The 23,974-nt window shown below is 36.1% G+C and overlaps 1 protein-coding gene across 1 annotated transcript; it reads right to left on the bottom strand.

The window, feature by feature from the left end:
• Positions 1–818: 818 nt before the first annotated feature.
• On the bottom strand, positions 819–23,974 carry SH3GLB1 (SH3 domain containing GRB2 like, endophilin B1). Its single transcript, XM_026674142.2, has 9 exons — positions 23,792–23,974; positions 16,478–16,619; positions 14,442–14,570; positions 14,013–14,146; positions 13,717–13,809; positions 7,358–7,447; positions 6,536–6,636; positions 3,422–3,656; positions 819–1,294 (listed from the first exon to the last, which is right to left on the bottom strand). Exons 1-9 carry the CDS (start codon positions 23,861–23,863, stop codon positions 1,187–1,189), a joined length of 1,104 nt encoding a protein of 367 aa, XP_026529927.1. The 5' UTR covers positions 23,864–23,974; the 3' UTR covers positions 819–1,186.

The following is a 23,974-nucleotide window of genomic DNA, read 5'->3' as shown; positions in this document are numbered from 1 at the left end:
ATGTTAAGAGAGGAGAGAGGTATACACTCCTGAGTTACAATTGTTTATGTATGCTGCTTACATTCTGGGGGTGGTGGTGTTGAAATACTCAGTTTCTTTCTGGCAGCCATTACTTTGTCAATCTTCAGCTGACTAGGAGCTGCCTGTTCAGGATTGGCTTCTGATGTGTCATCAATCTCCTTTCTCAATAGTGTTTATGACTTAAGATGATCTTCAGTTACAAGGATAACATGAAAGAAGATAGTGGCATTGTGAAACGGGGAATTTATTTCTGGTGCAACTGGAGAAATGTCATAGCCTGTATTTGGAATGGTTGGACAGGATGCGTGTGAAGACTATCTGTGGCTGATTGGAAAAAGGCTGTTATTGTTTCCCTTATAAAAAAGGAAAAATGTTTCACTGGAAAAATGAAATGTACAATTGCAAATTATAATGATAAATGGTGAAAACTTAGACTGTCTAGATAAATTACTATGTCACCCAGAGGCAAGTTCACAAAAGACTTCCCAATTCTGATTATCTTCCTTTCTTTTTGTATTCAAGGTGACTAACAGTGGTAACATTTGTAATCCAATCAACAATTGACCAAGATGCTTGTATTAATAAGCAATGCTATTAAACCTGAGCATTGTGTGGAAGTGGGAGAATAAGCAAAGAATATCCCATAGACATTGTCCTGTAGTAACCCAATGTCTACCCCAACATTACCTTGTTATGAAGACTTTTATTTAAGGCCATAGTGTTTTGTTGCACAAAAGTAGAGTTATAGACCTTTAAAAGTTACAACTTCAATTCTGCCAAGGGAAAAAAAAGGCAACAATTTTTCAACAATTTATTATTGTGAAGAGGCTTGTCATTATGAAAAGTTCTGTAGAAAACTGTTTTCCCTGCTTTCAGGTTCAGAGTACTCAAAAGCAGAAAACTGTTATTAGAGAAAATTCCAATAGAAACAAAGTTATGTAGGAAACAATTTTGGCACATAAAGTAAAAAGCCCTTAAACAACTTAGTTCTCAAAACAGTATCTACCATGCAACAATACTGGCAAGAAATGCCCATTTCTAATGCTCGTTACTCTCATCCATTAAGACATTAACATGGAAGACACTTAAATCTGGTTTATATAAAGTTAAATTGCATATAAATATGATCTCACCATAACTGACAGTCTTTATACAAGCCAACCACTCAGTTTAACAGTTCTAAGTAAGTAATAGGCACTTTGCCTTTTTGATTTCCTCGTTCACCCATCAACCAGTCTGAATCCATGCCAGGGACACTGTATACTGTTATCACCTAGAAACAATAAAGAAAACGTTTATTTACATATGTAAACTCTACGTCCCCTTATTCCAACATAATTCTGACTGGCAAGCAGAATAAAACAAGGTATTTTAGGCGATATCAAAAGTAAGGGTTGCAAGTACTGTGACAAGAGAAAACCCATTTCCTGGATCATTCCAGATGACACTGCTTAATTGAGGGAAGGACAAAATTCCAACTCTCCCAGATCATTTAAGGTGGGCAGTAACTATGGAAGACAGACTTCAGATAACCAGGTCCCATACTATGAACAGCTTCATAGGTGTCAAACAAATACTGAATGTACCTGGAAAGCAGAGGCCTCCCAATCCAGGCATAGGTGCCAAATGGCACAGTAGAGGACTTTGTGCAAAAATCTCCCAGGCCACAGTGACTACCTGATCCTCATGTAGGAGCCATGAATCCAAAACTCCCCCTAACTGCACATCAGTCCTGACTGGAAAAATGTAACTTTGTCTGGCATTAGATAGAACATCTTCAGATCAGGGTAGTCAAAATACCATATCCACTTAGTCTTGTCAGGATGAGGTTGAGCTATTCCTCTTCAGCCAGAACCGCACAGCCTAAGATTTTGACAGCCTAAGATCTTCTACTTAACATGTATGAATGGACACCAAACTGATGGATAAACTCATCCAATGTGCAATAGGAGGCACCTCACGTCCTATATCAGGGTCTCTGGCTTGATTTCTCCCACACATCTGCTAACACCAAGTGGACTTGACCACAGAGAAAGAACCACAGATGCTAAACCTCCCACTCCTAATAATCGCATGGTATCAAGAAGGATTTCATGGTTGATGGTATAGAAAGTTGTCAGGAAATCAAGGAGAACCACATCATTGTACTACCCCACCCTGGACTGGTAATCCAAATCTGCCACAGCCCTTGAACCTGTAACCTAAACTTCTAAACAATGTTCCCAGAGTAGAAAATCTAAACATCAGATGAAAAAATATCCAGAATTGTTGGATCCAGCAAAGGATTTTTGAGGACATGCTACCTTCAATGCAAATGGTACCATTCCCTCTGAATGAAGCTGATATTATCACAAGGATATCCCTGGGCAGTGTTCACTATTTAGATGGAGCATGGATTTAATTAACAAGTGGACAGGTTAACAGCCTTGAAGACCCATTCTCTTTTCACAAGAGTTACCAGACAAACTCACTCCAGAAAAACAACACCAGTCCTTGTTTCTTTCACCTTGGTAAGCTTATCCAGTTAAGAGTCCACTTCTGAGTGAATCTAAACAACTTTACCTGCCAGGTGCAATTCCTCACACCACCCTCCAAATAATTCAATGGCTCATATTTTCCCAGCAAGAAACAAGTCACTTTAAAGAAAGGTGTTGGGTGGCTTAACTGCAGCCATAACAAGGGCAGAAAAATAACATGTTTTGTCACCCTTATTGCCATGATGGAATCCCAGATATAGCTCTTACTCATGCTTGGTCAGATTTACTCTCTGTCCTCTTCCAACAATGTTTTAGCATTTAATCTCCTAAAGTTCCTCAGGAAAAAAAAAAGGAGCACTTCCAGATAAAGGGACAGTAAGAGGCTACAAAGGAACAATCCAGCCCATTCCAGACAATAATCAAGGCTACAATTAAACCATCCATCAGATCCTTGGGATAAAAATCTAAGGTCCACCTGAAACTTCATAGGATCCATATTGGACAGACTAATATAGGGTTACAATACCTGCAAAGTGAGGGGGCAATTACCATGAGCAAAAAGGGTCTGTGGCTCTTAGCTGTGGTTTGTTTCTTCCTTTTTTTTAAGCAAAAACCTCCACTTCCTTATTTAGAAGTGGAGCTCCAACTCTCATGTCCGTCCTAGCTGGGACTGAGTCGAAAACTAGGGCGTGGCAAGTCTCAGTTAGGTAGACTCAGTCCAATCAGCGAGGACAAGAGCCTTCCCACTCTATCTGGACTCTCGCAGCCACAGAGAAGAGAACACACAGTAACCTGACCAAGGCAAAGGCATTATGGTAATATCATTCAAATCCAGATTGCACTGCAATTGTTCTAAGACAAAAGGCAGATATATCATACTTTTACAAAATATTTACTTTTATTTAAAAATAGCAAAGGAGTACCTCATCTGCAAGTAGTGATAATTCACTGCTGTTTGCAGCATCATAATCATAAAGTACTCTGGCTTTTCTACTACCACTTGAGGGCTTCAATTCACCAAAGCTTGTAGAAGCTACTGCACTGCTTATTGAAGATAGTGAGGGTGTAACAGTAGTTGAGGACATATTACTAGAAGAACTACTTGGAGCACAGGTTGAAGATGACTGGTTATTGTTGGCAAGGACCGTAGCTGGAAAGCTATAAAGAATTAACATAAAATTATTACATATAAACATGAATGTTGTAAAACACTTTCTTTTTTTTAATATAAATTTTATTTGGGTTTTCACAAAAACATAATACAAGTAAAACATCTTTTTTTGAGAATAGCATGATCCCGGGTTATCACTTCTTCATACAGAAACAAACTCAATTTCATATTCATCTTTATGTTCTGTTCCATATCTTATTACTATTTTAACATTTTCTCAATAATTTTTCCCCTCCCTTGGTTTTCTCAACTTTATTTTTAATTATCTCATATCTAAATTCAATTATATATCTTTTTCTAAGTTTCAATGTCTTTCCAATCATATTTATACTTTTGTCTGTCCTGTTTCAATTTCATATTACCTTTTCTCATTAAACAAATTTTCCCCTGTAGTTACCAATTGGAGTATGACACCTTTATATCTTTTAATTTTATCCATTCAACTCTTATTTAAACTTCAATTTATGCCTTTAAAATTATAACATTCAATATAGTACATAACTTCCAGCCAAATTCTGCTTGGTACATTCTTAAAATACACACTATATTCTTTATACATACATACATACATACATACGTATGTATGTATGTATGTATGTATGCATGCATGCATGCATACATACATATATATTTTCTTAAGTTTTCGCGGGTACTTACATGTATGGTATTCAGCTTTGTTCGAGTATTTTCCCACGTCATTATAGTTGTGCTTTTAAAGTTGTAGCTACAACTTTAAAAGCACAACTATAATGACATGGGAAAATACCCAAAGCTGAATACCATACATACATACATACATACACACACACACACACACACACACACACACACACATAAAATAGTAAATAAAACACTCATTCCATTCCAATTCAATTCTATCATTAATATTAGTTAGAATTTAACATCTTTAACATTTCTTTTCAATTGAATATCATACTTCCTTGTGAACACTTATAAACTTTCCATAATAAATTCTTTTTTTTCCATATTTCTCTTCACTTATATTTTTATAAATCATTAATAATTAAAATGTTCCCATCCTTTCCTAATTTCATTCTCTCATTCACTTTATTTCATTTATTTATTAACAAACATTCCACTATATTACAATAAGTATTTTATCCATCATTTTAATCATACATTGTTTCATATTTTCTAAAATTATTTCTGTTTCTAATATAATACTACCTTTGCAGAATCCCTTTTTCAATTAAATTTTCACCCATTATCTCTAAATAGGCTTATACTTTCAATCCTTATACATTTTCCCTGTTTCTCTATATCTTGTTTCTGTCTTTTATAACTTCTTTTCCTTTCCTTCTTCACCCTCTTCTTCTCCCTCCCCTTTTTGCCCCCTTGTCTCTCTACTTCTAATTCTCTCTTCTGTGATCCTCTCTTCTGTTGCTTCCTAATATTGTAATTATTTTTCATACTATTCTTTTTTGGGGTTGTTTTTTCAAATCTTAAACTTTTCACTCTCTTTCCCCCCTTTACTTTTTTCCCCCCACATAAAATTACTTGATTGTTAAAGATGGCTTCTTCTTTGTCCCAACCTTCTTGTTCTACAAGCGTTTTTTCTTGTTTCTCATAGTTCCAGATCTCCATTTCTAAAAATTGAAATACGAAGCCAAAAGAAACTCTTCCTTCTTGTGCATCTTCTTTTTATTTTTTAAGTTTGATTTTCAGTTCTTCTAAAAGTGATGCCATTTTAAACACTTTTAAACAACCACCTGATTGATTTTAGTCATTTAAATCCAATAGCCAAAAATCCAAAAATCACCAAGTAATCCAAATAATCCAAAGCTGTTTCTTCTTGCTTCTTTTTTCCTGGGGTTCTATTATTTTGTTACAAAGTTTCAGTTAGAATGTATCTTTTAGGAATCCTGTTAAGGTTTCACTGTAAGTTCCTTTTAGTTCCAGGCAGTCTCCTCCATTTTTCCAGATCCCGCCCTTTTATTCTTTCTTTTTCTCTCCTTTCCTGCTTTTAAAGGTTTTTGAGTATCCAAAAGTCTTTATTATCCCTTTGACATTTTATTTTCAGCTTAAATGCCTATTGATGTCAAAGTGGATTTTTGTCAATTTCTTACTTAAATCTCTTAGCTGTCAGTATAAGAAAGGGAAGAAAAAAAAAGCCAAATCCTTTCCCTTCCTTCTCTCCTTCGCTGCTTCAAAGTCTTATTTGGGAACAATGTTATTTTTTATAGTTCAAATTCCAGGGTACCTTACGTTGTTGCTTTTTCAGTTTAACCCAGTCAACCAAAACTTTCTCTTCTTATCTTCCACCTGCACATTCTTTTCTGGTTGAGTTCTTCTTTGAGGTGGCCATTTCTGACCACCGCTGCAACCGCCTTCAGGAAAGGGAGTAATGGCCAGCTGAGGAGGACAGATGCGGCTCTCCTCGACCCTGCTGGCGGTCTCCCCCCTCTTCACTACCTCTACAGGATGGCTTAGCCCCAAATCCAGCCGGCTCGGGGCGCTCCGGCGGTGAGCACAAATAGAAACCGCGCAAGATTGCGGATCTGTTGCCGAAGAAGCTCAAACTGGAAGTTGTATCACACTTTCAAATAACAAAATTATACAAGCTACAAAATATTCAATTCAAACTGTCCTGGATGACTAGTCATACAAACTCCAAAAAAACCTTGTCTTTGCTTCAGAGAAAAAGTATGCAATTAAATCCTATAATGATCAAATACTGAACTTTGATGTTATGGGAACAGAAATTTTCCAGAAAGATATTCTCAAGGATTTGCACTATCATGAAATCTGAATAGTCACTTAGCAAGATTTTTAAAAACCTGCCAATTCTATTTAATTTTACCTCTTTAGTTTAGACACACAACTAAATATTTTATTATTTTGTTACCTTCCAAGCTGTTTCTGAAGGTCCAACATATACTGGTAACATTGTGCATAGTAAGTCAGCTGAGCTTCCACAAAATCATTTAAACAACGAAGATGATGTGCCTATGATACAATAAAACATAAATATTAACAAAATTACAGGGATGTTTCCATCATTTAAAAATATGTTAATTTGAAGAATATGGGGAAATTAATGTTTTAAGGATTTCCTTTATCAGACATGAAATTGGTAAATTTTACAAATAAGACAATTAACATAGGATAACCACTAATGTAGGTAATCTTTGTTAATGACAGTAATTGGGACTAACAGTCCACTGCTATACAGAGTCAGAATATGATATCATATGACCATATCAACTTACCATAGCAGTGGCAGCATTTCCTATTGTTAAGTGATCGCAAATGACAATCACATGATGCTGCACACTGCAATTGTTGTAATTGTGTGCCAGTCATCCAACACCCTAATCATATGACCATGAAGACTCCGCAATGGTTGGAACTTTGAAAACTACCTGTAATGTCCCACTACCGGTAGTTCCGCACTGTTGTAACTTAAAATGGACGCCAAATGAGTGGTCACTAAACAAAGACTGTATCTGGACTTAAACTGCAGATTTTCATTTTAAATGGGGCAAAGGGAAAAACTCGTATCTTTAGAAATTCTACAGCATATTTTATTTACCATAGTCTTACTGTAGCAGATGATCTGGGAGAGTTGAAGGAGTGACAAGGATATAATCTTAACATTTAGTTATAATTGTTTTTTTATTTTCTTACCCTTAACAATTAAGCAAAACTATCTTACATGTGTACTTACATGTGTACTGTTGATCCCTTCCAACAGAAGTCGAGTAATTTCTGCTTGCCGGTCAAACTCACTTTGGGCTATCCGTACTTCCTGTTCAGACTGAAAAACATATTACAACTTTTCAGAGTATTGATAACACAAATTTACTTATGCTGTGGGCAAAATATAACCCATGGTTCAATAAATGGTGGTCCTTCATTTGACTGAACAGCCAGCTCCCAAAACACCTAAGCATTTTGTTTTTGTCTTGAAGCAAACCTATTACAAGTCTAAAGGCTATATTGACAAAATAGTTTTTAAAAAAAAAAAATTCAGCGAAACTATATTGAAAATAATTCACTGATACATGTTGCCATTCAAAAACGTATGAGTGTGCCCAATTGGAGAGACTCACTCTCAAAATTAATGGGAAGGAGGATACAGACTATTACAGAATATGGGATAAATGGTACATCTGGGTAGATAAGAAGGGGAAAATATGTATATGAACCCAAGAAACAAATTATATTAAACGGATTATATGAAATACGTAAGAATAACAAAGGTTTTAAATCTCTTTTTCTCTTATTTTATTACTATTATATATTTGCTATATCTTCTTATTCATTAATTAAATAATATGAATGTATTTCCAATTAAACAATAGTTATAAACCAACGAGAAAATGAGTAGAGTATTGTGAGTCAGTTAGTGACTCACATGTAATAGTAAATGAAAATGCGATAAGTATCATTTAGTAATGATTATTAGGACTATTGAATTCGATAACAAATGAAATGTGTTATTATACACATTATTGTTTTTGTATTTTTTAAACTTGTATGTTTTTAATCTTTGTAAATAAAGTTTGTTTGAAAATTTTAAAAAAAGAAGAAAATAATTCAGGAACTGAGTTCTGAAAAACAGCTACAGTTTATTCCCATTCAATGTAACATAGTCCTAAATCACCCTGACAGAGATATTCATGTTTAAATGAATGCCTCTATACATGTTTCTTTTAGATTACCTGTAAGAAGGTACAATTTGGGAAAATATTGGCAACAAGGTTGTCTACATGTCCCATTCCCCTTCCATTTTAAACTCTCAAAGCAATCAAATGAGTGCCCGAACAAGGCTATGTAGTTCCAGTGAGAAGTAGTATTGAATGCATTTCAAATATAGAATTGGAGACTGAAGCTCATTAATCAAGCAAGTTCTTATCCCATGCAACAAATCAAAATTATCATGTGCTATGGAATTCATATATATGTTTGGAGGTTTTTTTTGTAATTGTTTATCATTTTGCCCTGACCACACCATTGACTGTTGAATTAAACAATAATATTTATCTCTGGACATCAGCAATTCAGCATTATTTCTTAATCAACACTTTCACTTAGGAGTACTTACTTTCGTCACTTCCTCTGCCCATATCTTGTAAGCATAAAGATGTAAAGAAACAATAAGAATTTATATTGCTATGTTTTCCTCATAGTTCATTTTTCTCCTGATATGAATTAATGATCATTTCATGGATTTATTTTATAATATAATGACCAGAGCTTGATATCAGTTGAAGTTCAATCTGCTGAATACTGTTAGTTGATAGTCCTATTACTATGTAGATTCTTACAGGATGATTTTCCAAAATTATTATCATCATTATCCTTATTTATAATATACATATATTATTATGCTTTACTGCCAGATAAGACCTTTATGCAACAATTTTCCTCGTGGTGTTTAAAAACAATTTGTAGGAAAGGAAAATGTGGAAACAGGGATCTTCAACATTCTGTCAGCAGCTTAAAACTTGAAACAAATAGGGTATTTTTTAAATAGACATTCAGTATTTGGATCCAGAGTGTCTTTTCTAGAAAGGTCCCTTTGAGCTTTGATTCAGTGGAGATTTACTTTCTTTCTTGCCAGATGTCTCTTGACTCCTCCATAATGTTCAATATTTTAAAGGTGATGTAGGACATAGAGTAGGAGGTTTGTACATACATAGGGAGAAAATTCCTCATTTCTCATGAGTAATGTTCCCCCTTATAAACTTCTGGATCCAATGAATTAAATGTGTCAAAAGAATAATCCTAACTGTTAAAAATACCCTATATCTTCAAAAGCAACAAAAAGAATACAATCTAAATAGCAATTGACAGAATTATGACCAGATGGATGACATTTATTTTGAAAAATGGCTTATATAAGCCAAATCTATTCAAAATACCACTACTACAAACAATAATGGAAACAGAAGTGATTTCTCTTGCTATTCAAGCCTGCCTTTGACACTTCAATAATTTAGACCAACCCAACGGATACCAAAAAGGACCCACTTATTTTGTTATATTTATGCATTAAAGACAATACAATATTCAAATTGCTAGCACTCACAATTATAGTATTATGTCTTTTAAAGCTTAGTATTGCATTTGAAGTAGTGTAATTCTGTTCTAAAAGATTCCTGTGAAATTATATATGTATCAAAAGCTTCTATTGTAGTATTGAGATGAGTCAAAATATTTTCACAAGGATATCATTAAAAGATATCAAACTTGTGAATAAAGAGCTTTTAAAGTTATTTGAAATTTCAGAAGAATGAACAATTTCTTATGTAAAAACTGTCATTTCTTTCAGCAAACATTCATCCCACATAACAGACCACATGCCATCTGCTGTCTTTCTATAAGCACATCTTAATATTCCTCTATTTGACTCCCACCTCTATTAAATAATTAATTAGTAAAAGTACGAGGTCTGACGTGAGGAATAAATGTTTGTTGATACAAGCATGCTTTTGCCCACATTGCTAGATGAAAGTAAAAGTTGGGAGATATCAGAAGAAACATAAAATGTGAATGCAGGGGGATTGGAATACTAAAGAAGTATATGTGGTAAAATAAGAGAACAATAAAAAATGAATGGGTGCTTAGTGAAAGTGGATTGAGTATAAATGTATATATTTATATAAACAAGTATAAAATAAATATGTCGAGGTAATTTAGTTATAGAAAATGTAACAGAAATTTATGAAAGTAGAATGAATGGGGAAGAGGAAAATCAAGAAATGTGTAGGATGGAGTTGATGGGTTCCTCATATAATGAATGGTGCTGGCCAAGACCACCCCACCTTGTTGTTATGAGGAAATTAGAAGGAACGAGTATTATATCACTGCCTTAAGTTACCTATAGAGGTGGATATAAATCAAATAATACTAACACTACTACTACTAATATATCTTTTTTTTTAACCTTGTACCTTTTCTAACTTACTCTTTCTTACCTATTTTCTATGCTCTAAATCAAGGGTCCCCAACCTCTAGGCCATGACCAGGTACCAGTCTGTGGCTTGTTGAGTACTGGGCCATACAAGCAGTGGGCAAGCTAGCAAAGCTTTATCTGCGCATGCATGGGATCTAGGTTGCGCATGAAACCATCCCTTCTCCCCCCCAAGTCTGTGAAAAAATTGTCTTCCACAAAACTGGCCCGATGCCAGAAAGGTTGGGGATCACTACTCTAAATACTGCTGCTCATCCTAAAGGTTAATAATATAATGGGGATTCATGCATGCATATGTATTATTTTCTAAATATATACAGCACTTTGGAAGAAACAGATCAATAAAATTATTTAAATGATTAGTTTTTTTTTTCAATCAGCAAACTTCTCTTTGAGACATATCTCTACCTGCCCTATGTATGTATGTATGTATGTATGTATGTATGTATGTATGTATACCAACATGGTCACTGATGTGGTTCTTCATCTAAATAAATAATACTGATCAGCAGGAAAGCAAGAGGAAACACCTGAAGAAATGTTATGAAGACAAGAGGCCAACATACTTTCAGCCATTTTACATGCAGCAAGTTGAGCATGTAAGAGACATTTACCATAATATTATTTTCATCAGGTGGAGACAGGTTTAGTTGCTTAAAGTATAAAGATAAAATGATGTTATATTGTGGAAAAAAGCTAGAAAATGCAATGTAGATCAATTTAATTAGTTTGCAGTATCAGTAGGCAGAGCCAAAGATATAAGAAAAACATATTGTCTGAGCAGTGACACTTCTTGAATAATTTTTTAATGCTTTTCAATATACAGAATTCAGTACCTCCAGACCATATTATCTGTACTATTAGATCATCACTTACGCCTTACACATCTTAGATAGTACACGTAGTCCTCATTTAGCAAACAGAACTTATTTGGGTCTGGCGACTCAGTCATTAAGTACAGTAGTTGCTAAGTGAAATCACAATTGTGCTAATGATCTGACTTTAGCTTTACTTTGCTTTACAGACCTATGAAAGTTGCGAATTCAAGGACTGATTATAAAGTTACTCTTATGTCATCACTGCAACTGCAAAGAGTCGCTAAATAAGGTAGTTGCTAAACAAGAACCACCTATAACTAGAAGGTTTTCAATGTATTTTCTTTAAGCATGATCTCCCTCAGGAAGCCTGAATGGCTCTTGCAATCATTTAGATCAGAAACGGGAAATCTGGTCTCCTGGGTGGCTCTAGAAATCCATCTCTTTTATTGCTGAAAACTGATAGTGGTTACTTCTCATTTTGCGCTAGGGCACAAGAGATAGATAGATAGATAGATAGATAGATAGATAGATAGATAGATAGATAGATAGATAGATAGACAGACAGACAGACAGACAGACAGACAGACAGACAGATATAGGAGAAAGGAAGGTATGGAGAGGGAGATGGGGAGAGAGAGAGAAACAGACAGAGAGAGAGAGAGATGGAAAGAGAGAGAAAGCTTCAAGCTTTCTGTCAGCTTTCAACCTGTAATAATATGGATTCACTCCTTTTATGGCCTCTCCTAAAAATATTATGGTAGCTGTTGGTTATAAAAAATGTTGCCTAACACTCATTTAGACACAAGCCATTATAGCGTCACAAAAATCTTAAGGGGGAAAACACTAATATCTGTTTTTTTCAATTTAAGCCAATTTTGCTATACATTTGAATTAACAGTTGCTAGTAGTTGTATTAAGAGAAGTACAAATGATTTCTTCCTAGGTTATCAGCTGCTCTAAACAAATAAATACATACATAAATAATAGAGCAGCTTTTTCTTTAAAAACAGCCTATAAGGAAGGTGCCACACAGATACAGTGAAAGCCTGCAAAAGCTAACAATTCTTATTTAAAATGCACATATATACACACAGTATGTCTTTCCACAAGCCAAGAAGACAGGTTTGTTGTGTTGTGCTTTTATTTAATTTAAAAATGCATAAAACCACCCAATTCTGTAATGATACTGGCCACCCACAATGACCCTCAATGCTGTATTTTTAATTGGATGTGTATTTTCAGTTAACACTTTTTTATTAATGCAGGGTTTTTTGTGGCAGCATTTGGATATTCTTAGTTTTTGTTTTTATAAATGGAATTTTGAAAGTAGGCAATATTTAATAATGCATAATTATATTTGTATATCTAATACACAAACATACACCTGAAGACAAGCAGATACTTGTCCTACTTTTAAAATGCTTTCATCAGTTTATGAGTTTTCAATTCTGGATGGTGATTGTATCCCTTTTTTAGATGGAGGTGGTCACATATTTATATACCTAGGTGCCTTTGATGCACTGTATCTGTTAACAGTTTAGTAAATGCATCATCTTCAGCTTTTTCTGCATAGTCTGGTTATTATGATTCAAGCTGTAGCATTGCTGTATTGTATTCAGCTCTTTCTCACCAGAACATCTCAGAAGTAAAGTCAATATAAATTTCTCCTGTTCTTGAAACTATGTACCTGGAAGTAACATTTCATAGTCTTTCTTACACCAGTCTGAATTCCTAGAGGTCTCACCTTAAGTGGAACAAAGTTCTTCTACTAATATGTTCACAGCCACAAACCCTTTAGCCTTGTTATATGACTTTTTTTAAAAAATAAGAACCTACAGTGACTGTTTTGAAAGGACTGAATCCAGACTTCCTGTTCTGCAAATGAAAGGTCTCCTAATATCCATAATAAGCATTTCATCCAGCTAAAGCATTCTGCTGGTGGAAGTGTTTTGCTGGCTCCTCTTTTCTCTTGCAATACCCAACCCACCTCAAAGGGTTGTTGTTGTGGGGAAAAAATAGGAAGAGGAAGGCATATTCACTGCCTTGAGTTACTCAAAATAATAAAGGAGGGAGAAAAAATCTTATATATAAATAAATACTTTATGCACTCCAAAAACCTGGACAGATTTTTTTCAAAGAGATACATGATTATAAAAGATCAAATGAGTTAAAATTTTCTATCTTTTCTGCTATTAGCAGCAATATCTGAATTGTGAAGAACTGAGACAAAATGCTATTTAAATACAAAATTATGTATTGTGAAGTTCTTAAGAAGCAGATCTTACTTACTAAAGCACGAGCCTCTGCTACTTTTGCCTTTTTCAGTCGAGTTTTGGCAGCATCCAAATCTAGCCTTTTATTTTGTAATAGTTTGCGTTCTCTCTGTAAAAAAAAAGAAACATTATTATTTGGGACAAAATGTAAAAAAGATTCAGTTTTATTTCATAAAAATGAAAAAGCATAACTACATTTCTTGTTCCTTCTTGATGATGATACCAAATGCTCAACTACAACAATAAAAATCATTTCTTTGAGCTTTCAGAATTACTTCCAAGTTTCATTAAGAAATTATATTAACAACTTACAGTAATTGTTTTATAGTCTCCTTCAATAAAATTTCTAAGAGGTGTAAGGAAGTTTATTGCAGAGGTCTGTATCAGTTCTCTGTCTGCTGCTCCAATTCTTTTCTGTGTTTCTCCACATTTAATAAGAGCATTTCCTGCAATAAAATTGATTGCATGATTTAAGTAGCAATACAGACATAATTACAGTTACAGGTATTTAATCTAGAAGTGTTGACAAAAGACACCCTTAGTTGTGTATTATTACATATTTAAATACTACAATAATTTTTATAGTATGTTCGAAATATTGTTTTCAGTACCCAGCATATAGCTTCAAAATGTAAAGTTATAGAATACTTACAACGAAGATAAATTGTTCATCATAGAATTAGTATCTAGTTAACTTCATTTCAGACATTCCTGTCATATAAACTAATAGCTGCAACTTACCATATGCTGTTCCTGGGCCAAATTCATTTCCAGCATCAATCATATGCTGGCCCTGTAGTTCTGGATTATTCAGGCGACTTGGTGCTTTCCGATCCAGTTTCTCATAAACAAATTCTTCTATTCTAGCATCTGGCAAAAAATAAAACATATCATTTCTTCATTACAGGTAATTCTTGGAATGGAATGGAATGTGAGAATGAGCTTGGAAGAGGTGGGGAGTGAGGTGGGGAGAAATATGTTGCCTAGGAAAAGGCAACATATTTCAGTTAAAAGGAAAAGTCCAGAACTGAGTAACAGACAGAGAAAGAAACTTTGATAAAATCCATACTAATTTATCAGAGGTAAAAAAAGACAGCAGGAGACTTGTACTTTCAAACTTGCCAATTATGTAAAAATAGCCTTATATTAAATTAGAATTAATTCATCTTGTCATATTTCCTGTCTTGTCTACTTGGGAGGCTCACACTGGGTTGCATCCAATCATTCAGCAATCATTCACAGCTATTACAGCACTGAACAAACGGGATTTGAGACCAATCCTTGGAGAAACAGCCATCACAGCATTCCAAGAGTCATGTGATCTGGATGCTTGGGTGCCCGTCTTGCAATTTGGAGCCGTGTTACATGATTGCAATTTTTGATGTTCCCTGCCAGCTTCCTACAAACAAAGTGAATGGGGAAGCTGGCAGGAAATCAAAGTCACTCCTGCCATTTTTTTATCCATCCTCACTCTGTAGTGCCTACTTGCAGCACCCTCCCCAGCCACACATTTACAGTGTAGCAATTACACCCTGCACTGACCCCACCATGGCAACCTTGCATTACCTGCCTAGGACTTCCACCTCTTCCCATTTAATGATCTGTACAACCTGGGGTTACAATGGCAACTGGGATTGTCATTGCTAAGCAATGTGGTCACATGACATACTTTATGATCACATCACTTAACAATAGAAATCTGGCCCCAATTGCCATTGTAACTTGATGACTACAGATACAACCAAACTTGTACATTTTGTAATAATAATAAAGGTAATCATAAACGTTTTCCCTGTCTAAATTATGTCCAACTCTAGGAGGCGGTGCTCATCTCCGAAGGAGCCAGAGTTGCCCAAAGACTTTCCATGGTCATGTGACCAGCATGACTATATGCTGAAGTGCATGGAACACTATTACCACCCCACTGAAGTGGTACCTATTTACCAACTCACACTTGCATACTTTCAAACTGCTAGGTGGGCAGGAGGCAAGGATGGGAGCTCACCCCGTCGTGCACCACTCGGTCTCAAACCCAGACTGTAAACTTTCCAGCTGACAAGCTCAATGTCTTTAACCACTGAGCCATTGTGCACCCAGAACAATATAATCAAATAAATTATTGCTGAAGGACAGTACAATGTGATGGCTAGGGCAAGGAAAGAGAAAAAAGAAGACCAGGTTAAAGGCTTCCTCAATGATATAAGCTCACAGGCTGACTTTGGTCTGATCATATTCTCTCAGCCCAACCTGTTTGAAAGGGTTGATCCTGTGAGGAATAGATAGAGGAAAGAGTGCTAAATGCTGCCTTAAGGTACTCAATGAAAGCTGGGGTGTAAATGCAATAAGAAAGGCTTTTAAGAAATCAATTTTCAGAACTGTAGAACTGAATTAAATTTAATTATATTAAAGTAGCATGAACTTTGAATAATCAGCTGGTTATTTCTGGTTCAATAAACCTTGAACCTCTGACATTCAGAGTGTTATACTATCAATTTTATTCCTTCCTAATCACTTAAGAAATTATAAGTTTGGTCTTAATTTTGAATCAATTTATTCTGCAAAATTGTAAGCTTATCATTATAGTTAACATTTTAAGTTCTGTAATTATTGCATAATTTGTACCTAATAAAACAACTGAAAGGTGACGTGTGGGTTCATGAAGAATTACATGCTAGTTTCTCTGAAGTTAATAATTCAGGTTACGTTATATATGCATGTAGAACTTATCAAAATGCAAATAAGTTAATGACAAAAGAGAAATAAAGTTTTGCTCTTACTTGGATTTGGTTGCAACAACACTTCTGTCTGTTTCATAATCTTTTCTGTCCATTGTTTTGTACAATCTGCCTTACACAAAAGATTTTCTAGGTGAGCATCCAATTCTGTCTTCTCTGCTTGCCCAAGTTTCTCTTCTGTAAACTACATTGATTAAATAAACAAAAGCACTTCTCAAGATATGAGCAAAACATATTGATCAGCAAAAATAGAAAAAAAATACAAAAGTTTGCCTCAATTTACTCATTTAGTTTTTTTATCTTCATATTAGTAAAAAAATAAAAAAAAACCCCTCTCTTCTGGTTTATTTAGCTAGAATGTTAAAATAGGCGTGCACGGCTTTTAAAATACAATATATACCATTTTCTGTAACTGTTGTCCTATCTTACTAGTCTATACTCAAAGGACAGATATATAAAAGTATTAATAGAATGTGACTTTCAATGGTGACAAGAATCAACACTCATTTTTTGCATGGTTTTCCAAAGTAAACAACACAGCAGCAATCTCTGGGAAGAGAAAAGAGAACTCAAAACATTTTCAACTTTTAAATTATCTCTTTAGTAGAAAAAACAAATAGGGAAAAACGCACAATAGCAATTATACATACTCTGCTGATTCACAACTTGGATTTATGAATGGGTTTCCAGGTTTCAAAGTATTTCCATTATGTTTAAAGTGGAGCAGAAGACAAAGGACAAGAATTTGCTCCCAGAGTTGCCAATTATATTGGTATATTTATTTAACTTTATTTATCGAATTTATTTATCACCCATCTCTCTGTATTCAATAAAACAATATTATAAAAAACTGAAACAGTAAGATAATAAATACAATAAAATTAACAAAGCAATAACAGAGAGGCATACAATAAAATGGTGGTGGAATCTTCTAACCCAGTAACCACCTCTAGAATGACACACCCTCGTCCAGGACCCAGGCCAATTAGAGAACCAGGTTTTAAGGCCCTTCTGAAAGATCAAAGGGGTGGGTGCAGATCTCACAGAGGGGATATGATGCTCCAGAGGGAAGGTGCGGCAGAGAATGTTCATCTCATAAACCTCTGCAGGTGGGACGAGCCAATCTCATTGGATAAGATGGTGCCTCAGGTAGCCTAGAGATAAATATTACTTGATTCCAGAAGCTGTTTGCTTCAGCCTCAGCATTATGAAGCATCCCTTTCTTTCCCACCAATATGTTGTAGGCACTCTTATGTACAGTAGGGTTTTTCAAATTCTGTGTTAAAGAAAATTTTCCTCCTCACAGCTTCAGAACTTGAGGGGAAGGGGCAATAATGTAAGAAAAAATAATGATTGGCTACTAAGGGTTTGCATCCTCAATGAAAAAGCCTTCCTTCGGTAACATGTTTAAGCAAGCGATGCCTGTGCAATTCCTGAAATTTGTTATCCTTTGCAATCTGATTCATCACAAACTATCTTTGTCGGCCTGACAGATGATATGTAGAAAAGGTCAGGCAGGGTGTAGCTGGAATAGTTTCCCTAAATCTCTTAACAGCTTTCAGTACCATTAACCACATGGTATCCTTCCAGTTTAGTTTGTAAGTAGGACGCGGATGTTTTGGTGGCTCATTGTTTTCAGAAAGGGACCTTGCTAGGTTATCATTTAACACCCCATTATGTGCTTATGCTAAAGAACAAATATCGTTTTAGTTCCACCTAAGAATATCAGTACTTTGGGAACATTGTACCTAGAATCACTTGACAGAGAGATGGGTGATGAATAAATTTAATAAATAATAAATTTTACAGTAATTGTAAAATATTTTATCTCTGGAATTATATGACTAAATAAATTAATTAAAAGCAATTTAGTTATCTTTTTTGCATTCTGTAAATTGAATGTTTATCCCGGAATGACTTTGATAGTTTATGTAGATATTGTTCAAATTATTCAGATAAGAACTCTTTTTCTCTAAAGGACTAGATTCACATTTAGTGAATGCTCAAGCACGTTGATCTAGCTTTTTTTACTAAAATGGAATAGCATACATTTCCCTATATCTCTTTCACAACAGGAGCTTGATCACTATTGATTTTCCGAACAGTTTGCTGTAGTAATTAAGGTTTTGGCTTAGAAATCAGGAGATGGTGAGTTCTAGTCTATGTTAGGCATGAAAGCTAGCTGGTGACTTTGGTCCAATTAGTACTGTCTCTCTCTATCTCTCAGTCCAATCTATCTCACAGGGTTATTGTTGTAGAAAAAAATAGGAGGAGGAAGAAATATTATGTATGTTCACCACCTTGAATTACTTTTAAAGTAATTAAGGATAAAAATAATCTAAAAAGCAAAATATTCCAGAAGATTGCCTCTAAATATGACGTTCTAATCAATATACCAATAACAAAAACAAACTGTTTATTATGTTTTAGTTTATGATTAATCTCTCAAAAATTTGAGATTTAGAGATACCTTTAAATATTGCTTTATTGCTTGGTGAACTTTCATGAATGCTTAAGAAATATGCTATAGTTACCGTATGGTAAGTATTTGGTGTTATACAATGTGTAAATGAAATACTGCATTCAGAATGTTGGGTAGAATCTCCAGTATGCAACTTTTATTAATGAATATTACTTGACAGAGATATGAATTTGTGCAGATAATCTCAAAAGACTATGTGATATACATTTTATGGACCAGTTGTATATAATTATGGAAGAAAATAGAGAAGTAGATAGCCAAATATCTAATTCATGATAATACTACCATGATAACATATAAATTGACAACAGTATTACTATTATTGGAGCCTCTATTAACTAGTTCAGGGGTTCCCAACCTGGGGTGCTCGACGATATTCCAGGGGTGCGAGAAAAGTCCAGGTAAATAATAGGATATTGGCTATATGTTGGCATTTTTATTTATTATTTATTTCAGGGGGTGCGATGTTCGAGTGAAATTTCTTTAGGGGTGCGGGGTGAAAAAAAGGTTGGGAACCACTGAACTAGTTTAACTCAGATCAACACTATATTTATTTGTAGCCAAGAAAATGCAAAATGAAAGAGTTAATTTTTTTCATATAAAAGTGAACAAGTCAGCATCATAAGACAAGCATCATAGGATCTCTTAATTAGAAGATAGTTTTGTTTGTTCTCATTCCAGCACCAATGAACAAACTACAAATGAAGAAATGTAGTTCTTAAAATAGAGGAAGTACATGGAAGTACTGTAGCCTGTTAAGTAATTTAAGAAACATGGGTACAAAAAAAATGTAACTTTTATTTATATTAATCTTTAGCAATTAGCTTGAAGAATGTGGACAGGACATCTGTAATCTGGATCCTTTCAATTTCTGATTGGCAAAAGGCTCCAAGGCATGAGTCAGTGATGGGTTGGTACACTGCTAAGTGCATCCTTGAGTAGACGATGTCCCCCATTTAGGAGGAGGTTGGTGATATACTTCTTCCTCAATAAACGATGGCTCAGACAGGAAATTCAGGAGAACTATTGACTAATCTCCAACTAACCCTTTCTTGGGAAAAATTTTGAGACAACTTTGGGGCATCAGCTGCAGAAATTCCTGGGGAAATAGATTTTCTAAACTAATTCCATTCTTAGTTCAGACCTACCCTGTTTCTCCAACAATATGGCCTCCCCCAATAGGAAGTCCCAGCATGTTTTATAGGCACGAAATGAAATTAAGCCCCTCCCCCCAAATTAAGGCCTATATTAAAACATGCAAAATGGGGGGGGAATGGTGGGGGGCTTGCCATTAGGAAGTACTTTTGTTGCACACCCGGATATGGGGCTGCCTGCGTTGACCCCAATATGAAGTGCCCCACCAACGCCGAGGTCAACATCCAAGCCATCGCTGCCCGCCCACCCGCCCAAAGATGCAAGGGGGGGGAATTAAGTCACCCCCAAAAAGACGGCCTAGCCATTTTTTCGGGGCTCAAAAAAAAATAAGACCCGGTCTTATTATATGAGAAACACGGTAGGTATGCCACAAGATTACAAAACAACGTGTTACTCATTGGGTCATCATTTCAGAGATATTTCCTTACCTAATCAGAGAAACGGAATGACCATGAGCAGGGCAGAAAAGCAATGAGAGTGACTTCTGACTTCCTCATTGACTTTCCTTGTAGAAAGCTGACAGGGAATATTGGAAATGACAATCACATGACCATGGGTGAGTGTAACAGAGGCCACAACTTTACAAAACGTCAATCCTACAGGAGTCATGGCTCCTACATTTTGTAGACACTCTGTAAATTATCCCATTTGAGGTATGTTGATTAAAAAAGCAGTGCCCTATGTTTCATCCACTTGAAGATTACAATCACACACAAGAGTTTCAGTAGTATGTTGATGCTTGTGGATGATCTCTAGTGAGATTGGGATATGCAAAGCAATCTGCTTGGTATTGCTTTATCTCTGAGAAGCTTTCAATAAAGCATTTAAATAAAAAATACAATAAACTTGAAGATTTTGCAAAGGGCCATTAGTGTTGATGACCTGAATGGAGAAAGCAAGAGACCAGCTGAGCAAACATCGTTGTGCATATTGCATGTTTTCCTCCCTCTCTCTTCTGAGTTCATTGCAATCTAAACAATGTAAATAAAATACAGTATATATTATGAAAAGAAATGTGTAAAACCATTCCACAGGGTAGTTATTAGCATTGGCCCCATGGGAAGGAGAAAGAAGAGGCCATAGGAGTAGACTTCCAATATGAAATTCTATTCTATATATCAATTTAAAGATTATAAACAGAACACAAAGCCATCAGCAAGAGAATTTTTAGGGATATCCCTCACATAAAGACATCTGTATTCAAGCGACAACCTTTTCTCTCTCCCCTACACTGTTCCCTAGTTGTGAAAAATTCAGCCAAAATATTTGGTACTTTGGAAATGAGTTGACTTAGTCTTAAATGTTCTTTTAGCATATTTACTTTACAATATGCATAGCGCAGGAATTCTGGACAAGGTACAAAGTCAAAGCAAACAAAATAAAAAACCAATATGCAATAAGTTAAAATAATATAAAACATTAAACAATAAAGGGGTTGGATATCCACAAAACAAATCCAACTAAATTCAGGGCTGAACATAAAACTGGAATAAAATTGACCTGGGTATGAAGTGCTGGCAATATAGGGAGGGGTATGTCACAAAATGGGGGGGGTTTCACCACTATGACATCAGCATGATTTTCATTTTGTTATTCTATCCCTATATATAACTATTAATATCATATAATGAATTAAATCAAGATTTGCATAATTAACTATAAATATTATCAATAAATAAACAGTACTTAGCCAACGAAGGCTCACCTCAAAACATAAAGCAGATCAATTCTGTTTAGGACCAGGATAGGGAGCCTCTAAAAATCTCTGGAACTATAGGCTAGACTGGAAAATCAATCATGGCAGAAGGCATTGGCAAACAATTCTTATTGGTGCCCAGAAAACTACGTAGACATAGTGGCCATGGTGTTACCAGCAACTAAAAGAAAACTTTACTATTACCCTGCTTCCCTCATTAGTTTATATTTAAGAAAAGAGATCAGAAAATGTTTCATAAAAACCAAATGGGTGGTTTAAAATTAATATATAATAGCACTTTAAGGGTGGGGCAGGGAAAAAAAGTTTTAACATGGTTCTAATTGTATTGGCAATTATGCAACTAACAGAATTTTACCAAGAAATTAAATGCCATCCTGTTATTAACTGGAAAAACTTAAAGATCTCCAGTAACTTGTGCTATGGCAACAATTACACAACACAGGAAGTCTGATGTAAGTGTAGTTAGGAACAAAATATACTATAAAGCCACAAATTCATCCAATCTACCAATAATGCAAATATTTAAAAAGTGATCCTCTCTTTCACCACCATACTGTACATTAACAGGAATAGACTTACATTTTCTTTAGAATGAGAAGGAATCAACAAAATTGATAATATACCAGGCACCGTAAAACTTTGCAGACAGGCATTTTCCTTTTGCAAAGTTAAACATATTCTCAATTTGCAGAGTCAGTTGTACGAAGTTACTCTTGCGCTTAAGCTAATAATAGCTGAGAGCACATGCTTTATTTTTGTTTTTGAAATGTGACAAAGGGAGACACACAGAGAGCAAGAAAGAGGCCTTGCTTTTTTATATATATTATTATTTTACTTGTACTGTACTCTTCCAAAAATGACACTACAGAACTCTAGTGTCCAGAAAGGCCACCACAATCACATGCAGTTAGCCTAATGGCTTGTAATCATTTGTCTGCAGAAATCTAATTTAAGTGAAACAATCATGGCACAAGAACTTCGCTGGATCAAACTGCAGGGCCATCTAGTCCAGCATTTTGTGTCACAAAGTAGCCAGCGGGGATGCACTTTTGAAAGCTTCAAGCCAGAATGAATGGCAACATTTTCATCCCCAAAATCCAGGCCTGTACTGAAAACATCAGCTTACCATTTATTTGATTTACAAGGTGAGCAAGCAGCTTATTGATATAAGTCACCACCCACCCAGCCCTCTCAAAATCTTCCATCAGCCTGTCTAAACACCACCACCACCACCCCTTTTTTTTTGGTCTCCAAACCATAGGCCCTGGCTGCTATTATTATGAGAGGCTTGAAAATTTCAAAGCGTAGAGCTATGTGTTGCTGGGGTTAAAAAAAAAAAAAGATTTTTGTTCTGTCAATCCTGAAAGTCCCAGCATTGAACTCTTCACACGTCGTCCAGGCTCTTGGGCCATTGGTAGTTTTCCCCCGTCTTCATCCTCCTTCCGTCTCCTACCTTCCTCGGGAAACCCTCCCCAGGAGACGGAGGAGGAAGAGGCTGGCAAACCGAAACGGAATAAAAGAAAGTGACGGGGCGGAAGGAAGGGCGAAGGCCGGGAAAGAGAAACCTTTGCGTTATGCGCTGGAGCTGCGGAAGGGCGGGCATTTAAAGCCCGGGTGCGCTCCCCACCGACCCCCGGAGGCGGTGAGGACGGCCGTAGGGCGAGGGCCACCAAAACAGCGCCCACCCCCCATTTTCTCCCCCCCCCCCCGCCCCATGATCCACGCCTCTGCCTTCTCCGCGTATGCAGACAGCCCGGCAGAGCTGGGCGAGGAGGAGGAGGAGGACTGGGCCTAATTTGGCTCCTGATCAACCGGTTGCTGCCCCAATGCCAGAGGAGCTGGCTTCTATGCCAGCTGGGGAAGGGGGAAGGGAGGGGTGGGGTCTCGCGCGTGCAGCAACGGCCTGGCCAACGCCCGGGCCCTTCTCTGAGAGGGACGACTAGGCTCGGCAGGAAGGGAAAAACGAGGCTTCGCTTCCTCGGCACTGCTCTTGCCTCCTTACCTGTACGGCTCGGCTGAGGAACGTGCCAGCGTCAGCCGCCAGCTTCTTCATATTGAAATCCATAATATTCATCTTTAGCGGGAGCCGACCAATTCAGGAGTTGGAGGGGGGGGGGAGATGAGGTGGCGGCGGCGGCCTGCCGCCCACCACACTTCCTCCCTTTGGAAGCGCCCGGGCGAAGGC

The sequence above is a fragment of the Notechis scutatus genome, chromosome 3, assembly GCF_049901735.1.
Source record: "Notechis scutatus isolate UNSWTSFEM ecotype Mainland chromosome 3, rNotScu1.2, whole genome shotgun sequence".
NCBI lineage: Eukaryota > Metazoa > Chordata > Lepidosauria > Squamata > Elapidae > Notechis > Notechis scutatus.
This window is presented reverse-complemented; position numbering and strand designations above follow the sequence as displayed.